The 11,882-nt window shown below is 46.8% G+C and overlaps 2 protein-coding genes across 4 annotated transcripts in view; both read left to right on the top strand.

The window, feature by feature from the left end:
- Window positions 1–453: 453 nt before the first annotated feature.
- On the top strand, window positions 454–3,248 carry LOC117351709 (toll-like receptor 2). Its single transcript, XM_033927433.1, has 2 exons — window positions 454–748; window positions 1,862–3,248. The coding sequence occupies exon 2, from the start codon at window positions 1,872–1,874 to the stop codon at window positions 3,210–3,212; it is 1,341 nt and encodes a 446-aa protein (XP_033783324.1). The 5' UTR covers window positions 454–748; window positions 1,862–1,871; the 3' UTR covers window positions 3,213–3,248.
- Window positions 3,249–3,394: 146 nt separating this feature from the next.
- Window positions 3,395–11,882, top strand: part of LOC117351708 (osmotic avoidance abnormal protein 3-like) — a 93,456-nt gene continuing 84,968 nt past the window's right edge. For all 3 annotated transcript variants that reach the window (XR_004537498.1, XM_033927430.1, XM_033927432.1), the window contains exon 1: window positions 3,395–4,542. Coding sequence is in view for 2 of the 3 variants with exons in the window: in XM_033927430.1 (XP_033783321.1) it covers window positions 4,447–4,542 (96 nt within the window). In the remaining variant the exon portion in view is untranslated. The remainder of the gene's footprint in view (window positions 4,543–11,882) is intronic.

Raw genomic sequence — 11,882 nt, 5'->3', positions numbered from 1 at the left:
GAGTGAGCATTCTGGATATGAATTGGGGTTCGTTAAAAATTAGCGTTTTATAAACTAAAAGTAGAAACTTAAAGGATGCGGTGGCTAATTGGCAGCCAGTGGGAATCAATCATTAGGGGCGTAACATGATCATATTTTTTGGCGTTATGGATAAGTTTAATAGCTGTATTTTGAATAATTTGGAGTCTTCTTTTTTCCTTTTGGGTGATGTTTAGGTGCTGTCGCATCAGCATGGGCTCTTCTAGGAAGCGGGTCCAGAGGAAGAGCGTGATGCTGGCGCCACAGAAGCTTGTGGGGTTGCTGCTCGCACCAGGAACATTGCAGAGGAAGGGAAGCGGCGTATACGCATGGCAGTGAGGGGGTGGGGAATCAGGGGGGGGGGGTCAGAGAGGAGGACGGATGCCTGCACCCTCTCTAAGATGGCACCTGGGGTGACTTGCCTAGGGTTGCAGGGAATTGCCAGCTTTCCTGTTGTACAGGTTGTTACAACCTGCAGGAAAGTAATGGAAAGGAGATCAGGCCCAACACCAAACTCTGAAACCCCAAATCTCTCCCTCAGGCTCCTTTTGCAGTCGAGAGCTCAGCTCTGACATCTACAATCAACCACTCTGAAGGAAGAATTTCAGGAAACTGTTGTGAAATGGAAGAGGTGGATTCTCAGAAGTCTGCTCCGGGGGGAGAAACACAGGAAGGCAAGCAGACAGACCACAGGATTGAGGCAACTCTGCAGTGGACTGGTTGTTAACGGGTAAGTGCAGTGATTTCAGTACAATATTAAAAATGGATCATGTTGAGGTTCTTGGCACTTTCTCCCGGGATCGGACACCGCATTTCCCTTTTTTTTTTTTTTTTCCAGTTGTTGAGGGGGGAAAGGATTTTTCATTGGGTCTGCCGGGGGCCACCAGAGCACGGGCCTTTGGCAATTTGGAGTTACGTCTTTTAGCTTCTGTTTGATTTTAGGGATGGGGTGGGGGGTTTGTACGGGGGGGGGGAGTTCGGGGCTGGGGGGTTGTTTCTTCTGTTATGCCTCTACAACGCCCTGACTTGTGTATTACTGACTTGTGTATTCATTGCCATTGTTGTATTTGTTGTTTGCTGTTTCCTATTTCTTCTAATAAAAAGATTTGAACGTAAAAATGGATTTACAAACTAACAGCAACTCGGTGCCTCTAGTCTGCCTCTTGTCAATGTGGCACTAGGGCAAGGCGTGCCCTAAAGATTTTGTGACAAATCTATTAGACAACGGAGTCCCCTGATGGAAAAAAAAAAAAGCCTTGCCAAAAATATTTGACCCCCATAGTGATTTTGAAATGTTAGCATTAAACAAGAAGAACAGAAAAAGTGAGGTATTAGGCTGAGAGCTGCAGAATATTTCTTGTGGCTGAGCCAACTTGCATTTGTAGGGGAAGGGGGTAAAACACGGACCTGACGGATCTTCCCTTTCGTAGTGAAACCTTGAAAAATCGGACTCCAGTGTTGGGGAATGAACCCGATTTTAATGATTTGCTCTGAAACGCAAAAGAAGGGGCCATCTTAAAAACTAGAGAAGAAAAGCCTTAAGAGTGCTTTTTCACCCAACGTTGCTCGGGATCATTTTCTCTGCTGTTTGTCCTGCTCTTTCGTTTCGTTTCACCGTTCGGCTGTTACGTTTGCCCTGGAGACCGATAGGGGGCGCTGCAGAGCAACGTGTGATCTGAAAAACTTCACCCACCAATCCCGAAAGTTTTCCGAAGGGGGAGAGTGTGTTTCGGATCAGAGTCAGGGCGTGTCGTTGCGCGCGACATTTTGCCCCGCCTTCTTTGAACCAAATGGAACGAGAGACGCAAAGATTGAAAATTGACGCATTCTGTTCTTTTAACAGGGGCTCCATCATGCAGATTTTCCCGTCGTTTGCGGTTCTTCTGCTCATCGGGCACAAGCTCCCAGGCTCCTTTGCATGCACGGTCGACCTTGCCAGGAGTCACTGCACTTGCTCATTTGCAGATCTCAAAAACTTCTACAAGTTTCTTGTCTGCATGGATGCATCTGTTTTTGAGTTTAGAGATGGGAATTTCGAAGATCTCAGTGATATTTCCCGGTACACACAGACCCTAAGGATCCTGGCGCCCAATTTGGAACTCCCAATTGACAAGATCATTTTGGGGAATTCAGTTTTAGATGAGAATTTCTTAAAGATGTTTTTGGATGTGACCCAGAATGTTAAGATCAGAGAACTAGTGTTCGAAGACTGCATTTTCACTGGCAGGGCAGAGTGGCGATCAATGAAAGGAACATTGCCACAAATGCGTTCTCTACAGTTTGTCAATGTGTCTTCAGCATCACTGACTGACAGAGGGGAAGACTTCTCATATCTCAGCAGTTGGATAGCACAGGTGGAAAACTTTGTCCTCACTAGATCCCAAATAACCCAGATCCCACGCTCCATCAGTATGCATTTCAAAGACTTGCGTGTTCTGGATTTGTCTGAAAATGGGCTGCAGGATCAGGGTGTGAGCGGTTCTTTTTCTGATGGCCTTTTCTTCAACTTAATGACATTAAAGCTTCGGCACAACAATCTGACTTCTTTCGATGTGGCCTGCAAAGCTCTCTCCCAGCTGCCTAATCTTCAGGACTCAGATTTGAGCCAAAACAACTTCGCCATGCCACCGTCATCCCCCTGCGAATGGCCACCGTCCACGCGCCTGTTAAACCTCTCCGACACCGGCCTGGAACATGTGAACGCACACCTGCTACCGCCAAGCACCGAAGTACTTGATCTGAGTTACAACCAACTTTCTGTGCTTGACGTGTCTCTGCCCCATTTGAAAAAAGTTTACCTGTCCAATAACAGGCTACTTAGTTTCCCGTCTTCAAATAACCTTCCAGACTTAGAAATCCTCTTTCTGGATGGAAACAGGATTACTCATTTTCCAAAAGACCAACTGCAGACCTTCAAACATCTAAGCATCTTGAAAGCTGACCAAAATCCATATAATTGCACTTGCTCTGTTGTTAATGAAATGAAAGAATTATCCAACAGATCTCTTGAGGTCCAGCAGTGGCCAGAAGGTTATTTTTGCGATTCGCCCTCTGTATATAAAGGCCAGCAGGTTAAAGAGGTTGAGTGTTCTGTTTCTGAGGGCCATAAACCACTTTTCATAACCATCATTTCTGTTGTTATTGTACTAGTGTATATCGTGCCGGGTGAAGACTCGCTGTTTTGCTTCATTTAGAACTTAGCATGCACAAGAAAAAAAAAAAAGTGAAAATAAGTGGTCATTATCACGCGCCAGTGGCCAAACCGTGGCGACAGCATATTAGCAGCAAGTGTGCCCCACAAGTTTCAAGGTAAAAAACCTATGTGTGCACCAAAAATACCCTTGAAAAATGACTGATTAGCTCTACTTATCACATACTGAAAGGTAAGAACAATTAGAGAAATTACACTGGAGACATCAGATTAGCACTTAAATTCATGTGTCCTTGAAAGATCTGGATAAACCAAATAATTTATCTTTGCACCCTGATTTTAATCTGGGGATGTTTAGGGCTGGCTCCACTGCTAGGTAAACCCATCAGCCAACTAGGGACAGTGTTTCCCAAGTCATTCCTGGAGAACTCCTTTGCCAGTCAGACTTTCAGGATATCCACAATCAATACACATGAAATTGATTTGCAAACACTGCCTCCCTTATATGCAATTTTCTTTCATGCATATTCATTGTGGTCATCTTGAAAACCTGACTGGCAAGAGGATACTTCAGAACAGACTTGGGAAACATTGACCTAGGGAACTAGAGTTTATGGGGCAGCGAACCAGCTAGTAGAGCTGGCCACATGGAAAGACGGGGTGTGTGTGTGTGGGGGGGTGTCTCTATGCTCCACCATCCCATGAGTTGACTGAAGTGTTAACTTTGAAGTGGAGGCACCCACAGATAAGGAAGAAGGAAGGTGTCTTCTGGACATTCCTCCTTACCTTTTTCTCTCGTCCTGTATAGTGGCAAGTCTCCGAGTAGCCGCATCAGCAACTCTGATAGCAAAATTCAACGTAGGACCTGCACACTTTTCTGTGCTATAAGTATACTCTCACATGGGCTTCCTGTTACCATGGAAACCTAGGTGAGCAGAAGTGGAGGGCTCACAGCCCTAGGTGGAGTTGCTGCTGCTTAGAGCTGATGGTAGACATATGGGAGCCCAAGGTAGAAATGTGGAAGGCAAAGTTACCAGATTTCCTCTAAAAAAAAACAGGATACCTGGCCAGGAACTTTATAGAGGTACGGGGGAAGGGAAGCGGCACGCACGCACGGCGGTGGGAGGGTGGGGAAGGAGCCTGCACCCTCACCAAGATGGCGCCTGGGGCGGACCACCCTCCCCCATGCTACGCCACTGCTGGAGACATGGACACAGGCTGTACACACTGCAGAACAGTAGATGCATTCATGCATGCAATTTCTGAGTGCCTGATACATGTGGGAAAACACCACAGAATTAATAGGTGTGGTCACTTCCTTGCGAAGCTTGCCTAAGAAAAACAGCAGTAAGCACCGATCTGATGTGCTGAAGGTGTGTTTGTTCCGTTTGTCTTCTTTTTATCTAGGCATGGGCAGGACTGCGCTAGGCTGACAGTGTACATGTAACATCTGGGTTAGGGGTTATCTGTGATAGGCATTAATTGTCAGGTTTCATTGTGCTAAGAAACTATTATTATAATTATGTAATTCTGAGGTTTAGGTTTGTCAGGTTTCATTGTGCTAAGAGATTATGTAATTCTGAGGTTTAGGTTTGAACAATGTAATAAGCAAATTGATATAATTGTTTCCTCCCTCTTCCCATCCTCCCATGCCTGTCTCTCTTCAGGAACTGACAGAACTCCCCCCTCCCCATAGGTACATAATAATCTGCTCAACGACACGTTATCAAAACTGAAATCGATCAAATATGGCTCTACTATCCAACCTATTATTCAATCTCTACATTAGACCTGTCCTAGACATAGCCCGCAAATATCAAATACAGATTCACTCCTTCGCGGATGACATCCAACTGTACCTACCGCTAGGAGAAGCCTGCGATGCCCAGATTGAGAAACTCCTAAACTGCCTATCAGAAATCAAAAACTGGATGCCCGTCAATAAACTTTAACTAAATGCCTCCAAGACGGAACTCCTTTGGATCCCACAAAGAACGCTGCGACCGTGCCCGACCTCACTGTGCTGGGATTCAACTACTCTAACTGCAAAAGATCAAGTGCGCAGCCCAGGAATACTCCTTGACTGCAACCTGTCGCTCTCCGACCATATCTTTTCAGAGTCTGGCTTTGCCCAACTACTCCATGCCCTAGTACTCTCCCGCATGGATTACTGCAATATGCTATTCGATGGTCTCATGGCAAAGAACGTATGATGACTCCAGTGTGTTCAAAATGCGGCAGTCAGGCTTTAAAAAACTTCCATGCCCGTGACCCTGTCTCCCAGGCTCTAGCATCGGCTCACTGGCCGCCTGTAGCTAAACGTGTCTTCAAGGGCCTGATGCTAGCGTTCAAATCCTTGCATGACATGGCACTGGGCTATGTGATAGCTAAACTTCCTCTGTATGTGCCAAACCGGTCCCTCCGCTCCCGGGATGAAATACGCCTCGAAATGCCCCCCGGGTCGTGCCCTTCAACCACAAACTGCCAAACAACGGTCCTACTCCTACTTCAAACCGAGCCACTGGAATCGACTGCCATCACAGGTCAGATGTCTTGAAGGTCTCAGCTTCAGAAAAGCAATAAAAACCTACCTCTTCATCTGACCCTCCCTGCCCTTGATCCATGGACTACAAAGAATTGTATATTGGTAACCGAACCAGTCTGTGTCACGTAAGGATAACTACACCTAATATGTGCCAACTAGGATGAAAACTTGCATTGTAATCTTGTACTGATATTATGTATGTTTAATCTGTAACCCGTTCTGCGCTCTTTGGGGACAACAGGATAGAAAATGAATGAATTAAATAAATAAATAAATAAATGTTCATTTTAATGGTTTTAAAAATACCTATTCAGGGAGCGGTCATGTTCATTCTTTCCCAAAATACTAGGACTAGGGGGCATGTGATGAAGCTACTAAGTAGCAGATTTAAAACAAACCCGAGAAAATATTTCTTAACATGTAATTAAACTCTGGAATTTGTTGCCAGAGAATGTGGTGAAATCAGTTAGCATAGCGGGGTTTAAAAAAGACTTAGATAATTTCCTAAAAGAGAAGTCCATAGGCCATTATTGAGATGGCTTGGGGAATTCCACGAAAGCAAACAAAGGAGGATCCAACAAAACTACAGTAAACGTGGGCCCAAACAAGACAAAGAAAAATACTGCAGGGACGGTGTACTTGATTCCAAGTCTTTTATATAAACATTAGACAATATTTTCCACTGCTTATTCATAGGATAAGCAGCATAGAATCTGTTTTATTACTTGGGATCTAGCTAGGTAGTTGGGACCTGGGTTGGTCACTGTTGAACACAGGATACTGAGCTTGATGGACCTTTGGGTCTGTCCTAGTATGGCAATTCTTATTTGAGCCAAGTATAGGACAATCAAGCCATTGTGACATCACTGATGAGGTTGGTTCTTAAGCATTATGACATCACAGTCTCAGCTCTGGAACGTTGCTACTCTTCGGGTTTCTGCCAGGTTCTTAGAACCTGGGTTGTCCACTGTTTGGAACAGGATACTGGGCTTGATGGACCTTCGGCCTGTCCCATTATGGCAATTCTTATGTTCCCACTGTGGCACCAGGGATGTCTGCTGAAAAGTGTCATCTGAGGTGAAGTGCTACACAGGTGACTTTTTTGCTCCTGCACTGGAATCTTTATGCAACCCTGAGCTAAAGTAAAGCTCTTACACTACAATCATGCCCACATTTCGCTTTTTCTTTTTTTTTTTTTTTGTTAACATTTGTCCTTTGCATGTGTACATATCCACCCTGTAGCAGAGTGGTTTTTCTGCTGAGTTTTCTGCACTAAGGGTTCCCTTTACTGAACGTTAAGTGCTAGCATGTACTTAGCGCAAATTATAAAGGCTTACTATGGGATACTAGTCTTTAAGCCCGTTACATTAACGGGTGCTAGAATATATGTGTCTGTCTGTCTGTCTGTGTTTCTTTTTCTCTCTCTCCTTGGCCACTGTCTGTGTCCTTCTATCTTCCCCCCCCTCCCAAGCAAAGCTGTCTGCCCCCAGCACACCCCTCCCCCCAAAGCAGCCCCCTTTCCCTCTCCCTGACTGTCTCCGTGGCCCCCTTCTGTATTTACCCCAGAGCAAAGCTGTTTGCCCCCAGCACACCCCTCCCCCCAAAGCAGCCCCCTTTCCCTCTCCCTGACTGTCTCTCCGTGGCCCCCTTCTGTATTCACCCCAGAGCAAAGCTGTTTGCCCCCAGCACAGACCTCCCCCCCCAAAGCAGCCCCCTTTCCCTCTCCCTGACCGTCTCTCTGTGGCCTCCTTCTGTATTCACCCCAGAGCAAAGCTGTTTGCCCCCAGCACACACCTCCCCCCAAAGCAGCCCCCTTTCCCTAACGGTCTCTCCATGGCCCCTTCTGTCTTCCCTTAGCAAAACAATAACTTCACCTCACTGAGTATGAAGAGAAAATCTTGTAGATAATGTGGTTAAAACTCTATTTAGAGATATACCACAAAGTTCAGTGCATGATATGCCTTGAATACTTGCTGTGCATCGTCAACTTCTTTATAATATGAAGTAAGACAGGCAAATGACCTTTAATGTTTCAATCATTTATTCATTCTTTAACCATGCTAGGGGCATGCTAGTAACTCTGCATGGTTAAAGAATGAATAAATGATTCAAGGCATATCATGCACTGAACTTTGTGGTATATCTCTAAATAGAGTTTTAACCACATTATCTACAAGATTTTCTTTTCATACTCAGTGAGGTGAAGTTATTGTTTTGCTAAGGCTTGCACAACCTCACTTTCATCTTTTTACTACATTGGGCCCTTCTGTCTTCCCCCCACAGCAAAGTGTACTGGCATCTCGCAGGAAATATGCCTTTTTGCACACGTACACCATGCGATAAAAAATGTTTTATTTTCTTCGAAGAGGGCGTGTTAGGGGGGGGAGAGTGGGTGTGATAGTTCTGATAGTGTAGCGTGTGAGGCATTGCCGCACACCAGTTGATTCGTGTGGGGGTAGCGGAGGGGCCCTTAGGCTCTAGTTTTGTAAAGCCCGCCTAAAGTTAGGTGCCGATAGCGCAGATTCTGTAAAACGTAGGCACCCGTTATAGAGTCGTGCTCAACGTCCAAATATTTAGGCGCCCCCAATTTATGCCAGGATTTTCTATGTCTAAAGTTAGGCACCAATAACAGAGCGTAACAGCACCTGATTTACAGAGAGGTGCCCAACTCAAAAACACATCCATGATCCGCCCCCCTAACCATACCCTCTTTTAGTGTAGGCACTTTGAGCTAGGCGCCTACTTTTTATAGAATCGAGATTTTCGAATTAGACGCCTAACTTTCAATTAAGTCCAATTAAAGCCGATTTTGATTCCCTTTAAGCCTATGGTGCCTAACGTTAAGCTGGACTTTATAGAATCAGAGCTTTACCTCCTACAAACTAGGCGGTAGGGGCTCGTGCAGTAAGTTTTTATAATGGCTGCACGCTAATGGCAAAATTAGCACGTGAACAAGCAACAAAAAGGGGGAACCAACAGGGTCTGCAATCAGAGATACAAGGGCAAACCAAAACAAGAAAAACTGCAGACAGGCGTGCAATGATGCAGGCAAAGTTTATTGGGACAATAGTTAAAATGCCTAAAGGCAAACGAACCAGTGGACCCAACACGGTTCGTGTTTCGGAAAACACACCTTCATCGGGAGTCCCAAATGAAGAAAGAATCAGTAAAAAATGCAAATAAGCTTTTGCCTGTATGAGAGGAACTCCGGAAAGGAGTCTGTGCATGTGCTGCTGAAAAGCTTTGACAAGTACTAAGAAAAATTTGGCTAGATTGACCCTGGTTTAGAATACAGCAGTAAGAATGATTTATGGTCTGAGGAAGTATGACCACTTCAGTGGCGTACCAAGGTGGGGGGCGGTCCGCCCCAGGTGCACGGCTTGGGGGGGGTGCACAGCCGGCCAGGTCCGGGTCCTCCTGCCCTACTACCCAGATCCTCCTGCCGTTCCTTTCTCCCGGTCCGCCCCACTGCAGTCTTATCTCCCCGCTGCTGCTGCTAATCGCCGACAAGAAGTCTTCTTTCCGACGTCAATTCTGACATCAGAGAGGACGTTCCAGGCCAGCCAGGCAGTGATTGGCTGGCCTGGAACGTCCTCTCCGACTTCAGAATTGACGTTGGAAAGAAGACTTCTTGTCGGCGATTAGCAGCAGCAGCGGGGAGGTAAGATTGCAGCGGTGCGGACCAGGGGAAAGGAAGGAGAGAGGCGCTTTTTTTTTTCCGCGGCAGGGAGGGAAGGATGTAGGCAAGCAAGCTGGCTGGCTTTAGTGCGGCAGGGAGGGAGGGAGATAGGCAGGCAGGCAGGCTGGCTTTGGGGGTGGACAAAATCTGGAAGGCAGTGGGGGGACATAAGAAGAAGGCACTGGGGGCACTAAGGACATGGGAAGGGGGCACTATGGACACAGGATGGAGGCACTGGGGGCACTATGGACACAGGACGGAGGCACTGGGGGCACTATGGTCAGAGGAAGGAGGCACTGGGGGCACTATGGACACAGGACGGAGGCACTGGGGGCACTATAGACACAGGAAGGAGGTACTGGGGACACTGGATACAGGATGGAGGCACTGGGGACACTAAGGACACAGGACGGAGGCACTGGGGGCACTAAGGACATGGGACGGGGGCACTAGGGGCACTATGGACATGGGAAGGAGGCACTGGGGGCACTATGGACACAGGACGGAGGCACTGTGGGCACTAAGGACATGAGAAGGAGGCACTGGGGACACTAAGGACACAGGACGGAGGCACTGAGGGCAATAAGGACACGGGAAGGAGGCACTGGGGCACTAAGGACATGGGAAGGAAGGAGGGAGGGAATAGAAAGGAACAATTGTTGGGCCTGAATGCAGAAAGAAAGGATACACAGTCAATTAATAGATGTCCCCTTTTGATGAAAAAAATAAATGGTCACGTTACCTCTGACTTACTTTCTCTGCAGCAGAGTCGGCAGCCGCGCTGAGGTGCAGGAAGGTCCCGCGATGACTCATCTGCTGGCTCTGCTCCAGAAGAAATAAGTTCCGTTGGAGGGGGTGGACCCAGCAGACACAGTCATTGCGGGACTTTGCCACAACTCCCTGCGTCTGCCAGGTCCACCCCCTCTGACGTAACTTACTTCTTCTGGAACAGAGCCAGCATACGAGTCATCGCGGGACCTTTCTGCATGCGGCTGCTGAATCCGCTCCAGAGCAAGTACGTCAGAGTGGGGTGGACTGGCAACCGGCAGCTACAGTCATCTTGGGACCTTGCTACATGAAGGGAGAGAAAGGAGCAGGACTGCTGGAATGGAAGAGTGGTGGAGGGAAACAAAGGGGGCAGGATGGTATAGAAGGGTGGTGCTGATGTAATTGATGTACAGAGAAAGGGGAGAGACATAAGGGGGAAGGATATTGGAGGGAAAGAAAGGGGGCAGATGCTGATTGAAGAGGGGTGGATGGCGAGAGAAAGGGCAGACATTGGATGGTAGTGGGGAGCCTATGCTGGATGGAAGTGCAGATGGGAGAGATAAGGGAGCAAATGCAGAAAGAAAATGGGAGGAGAGAAAGAGGGGAGCAGACGCTGGATGAAAGTGGACAGAGAGAGGAGAAGGTACTAGATGGAAGGGTTGGAGAAAGAGGGTACATGATGGAAGAAGGGAATAAATAAAAGGAGGGCACATGATGGGGAGAAAAGGGTTGAGTTAGGGAAACACTGGAGGGGTGAGGGAAAGAGGTGGCAAGCTTTAGGTAGACAGTAAAAAAGGACATTGATGTAAGAACGTAATCTAGACAGATGCAGAAAATAAATTGAAAAGGAAAATGAGGGAAAAAAGGGAAAGGGATTGCAGAGGAGAGATGTGGGAGAGGGAAGGAGAGGAGAGAGATGCCAGACCAATGGGGGTGAAAGGAGAGATGGAAGGGGGAGGCATACAGTTTCTGGAAGGGGCATAGAAGGAGAGAAGATGCTATATAGGGGAAGAGAGACGGCAGACAGTGGATGGAAGGAAGAGAGTTACAAGAAGATGAGGAAAGCAGAAACCACAGAAGACAAAGGTAGAAAAATTTTTTCTATTTATTTATTGCTTTAGGAGACATGTGTCACTGTTTCTGTGGTGCACTTTATGCAGAGTCCAGCTTCTTTACTGGTTCAATTTAACCTTTGCCTATGTATTTCTATTTTATCCTCCCTTTTACAAAACTGTAGAGCGTTTTTTAGCGCCAGCCGTGGTGGTAGGAGCTCTGATGCTCAGAATTCTATGAACGTCAGAGCTGTTACCACCGTGGCTAAAATCCACACACAGTTTTGTAAAAGGGGGAGGGGTTAGTTTGTGATGACATATTCCACACTAGGCAAAGGTGTTTTCTGTGTTCTGTTTGTTAGGATTGACTGCAGGATTAATCTATACTAGTCTGGCTTGTTTAGTTTTACAATGGGTGTATTGATGTTGTACTGCTCATTGCAGTATGTAACATGCTGCCTTTTCCTAGGTACTCATGTGTGACGTGTGGATTGTTACTAAAAATCATGTTTTTCGTACAGATGGTGGTGGGGGGGGGGGTGTAAAAAAAATGATGGGCCCCGGGTGTCACATATGCTACGTACGCCACTGGACCACGTTACTCCCTATTATTGTGAGCTGCACTGACTTCTGGTAGAGACCCGGATGATCTTTAACTTGGGATGCTTA

The sequence above is a fragment of the Geotrypetes seraphini genome, chromosome 18, assembly GCF_902459505.1.
Source record: "Geotrypetes seraphini chromosome 18, aGeoSer1.1, whole genome shotgun sequence".
NCBI classification, from domain to species: Eukaryota; Metazoa; Chordata; class Amphibia; order Gymnophiona; family Dermophiidae; genus Geotrypetes; species Geotrypetes seraphini.
The sequence above is the reverse complement of the archived record's forward strand: the minus strand, read 5'-3'. Positions and strand labels throughout refer to the sequence as shown.

Bases quoted from the DNA above. Each gene is read 5' to 3' on its own strand.
- LOC117351709 (XM_033927433.1), top strand. From the start codon at position 1,872: ATGCAGATTTTCCCGTCGTTTGCGGTTCTTCTGCTCATCGGGCACAAG.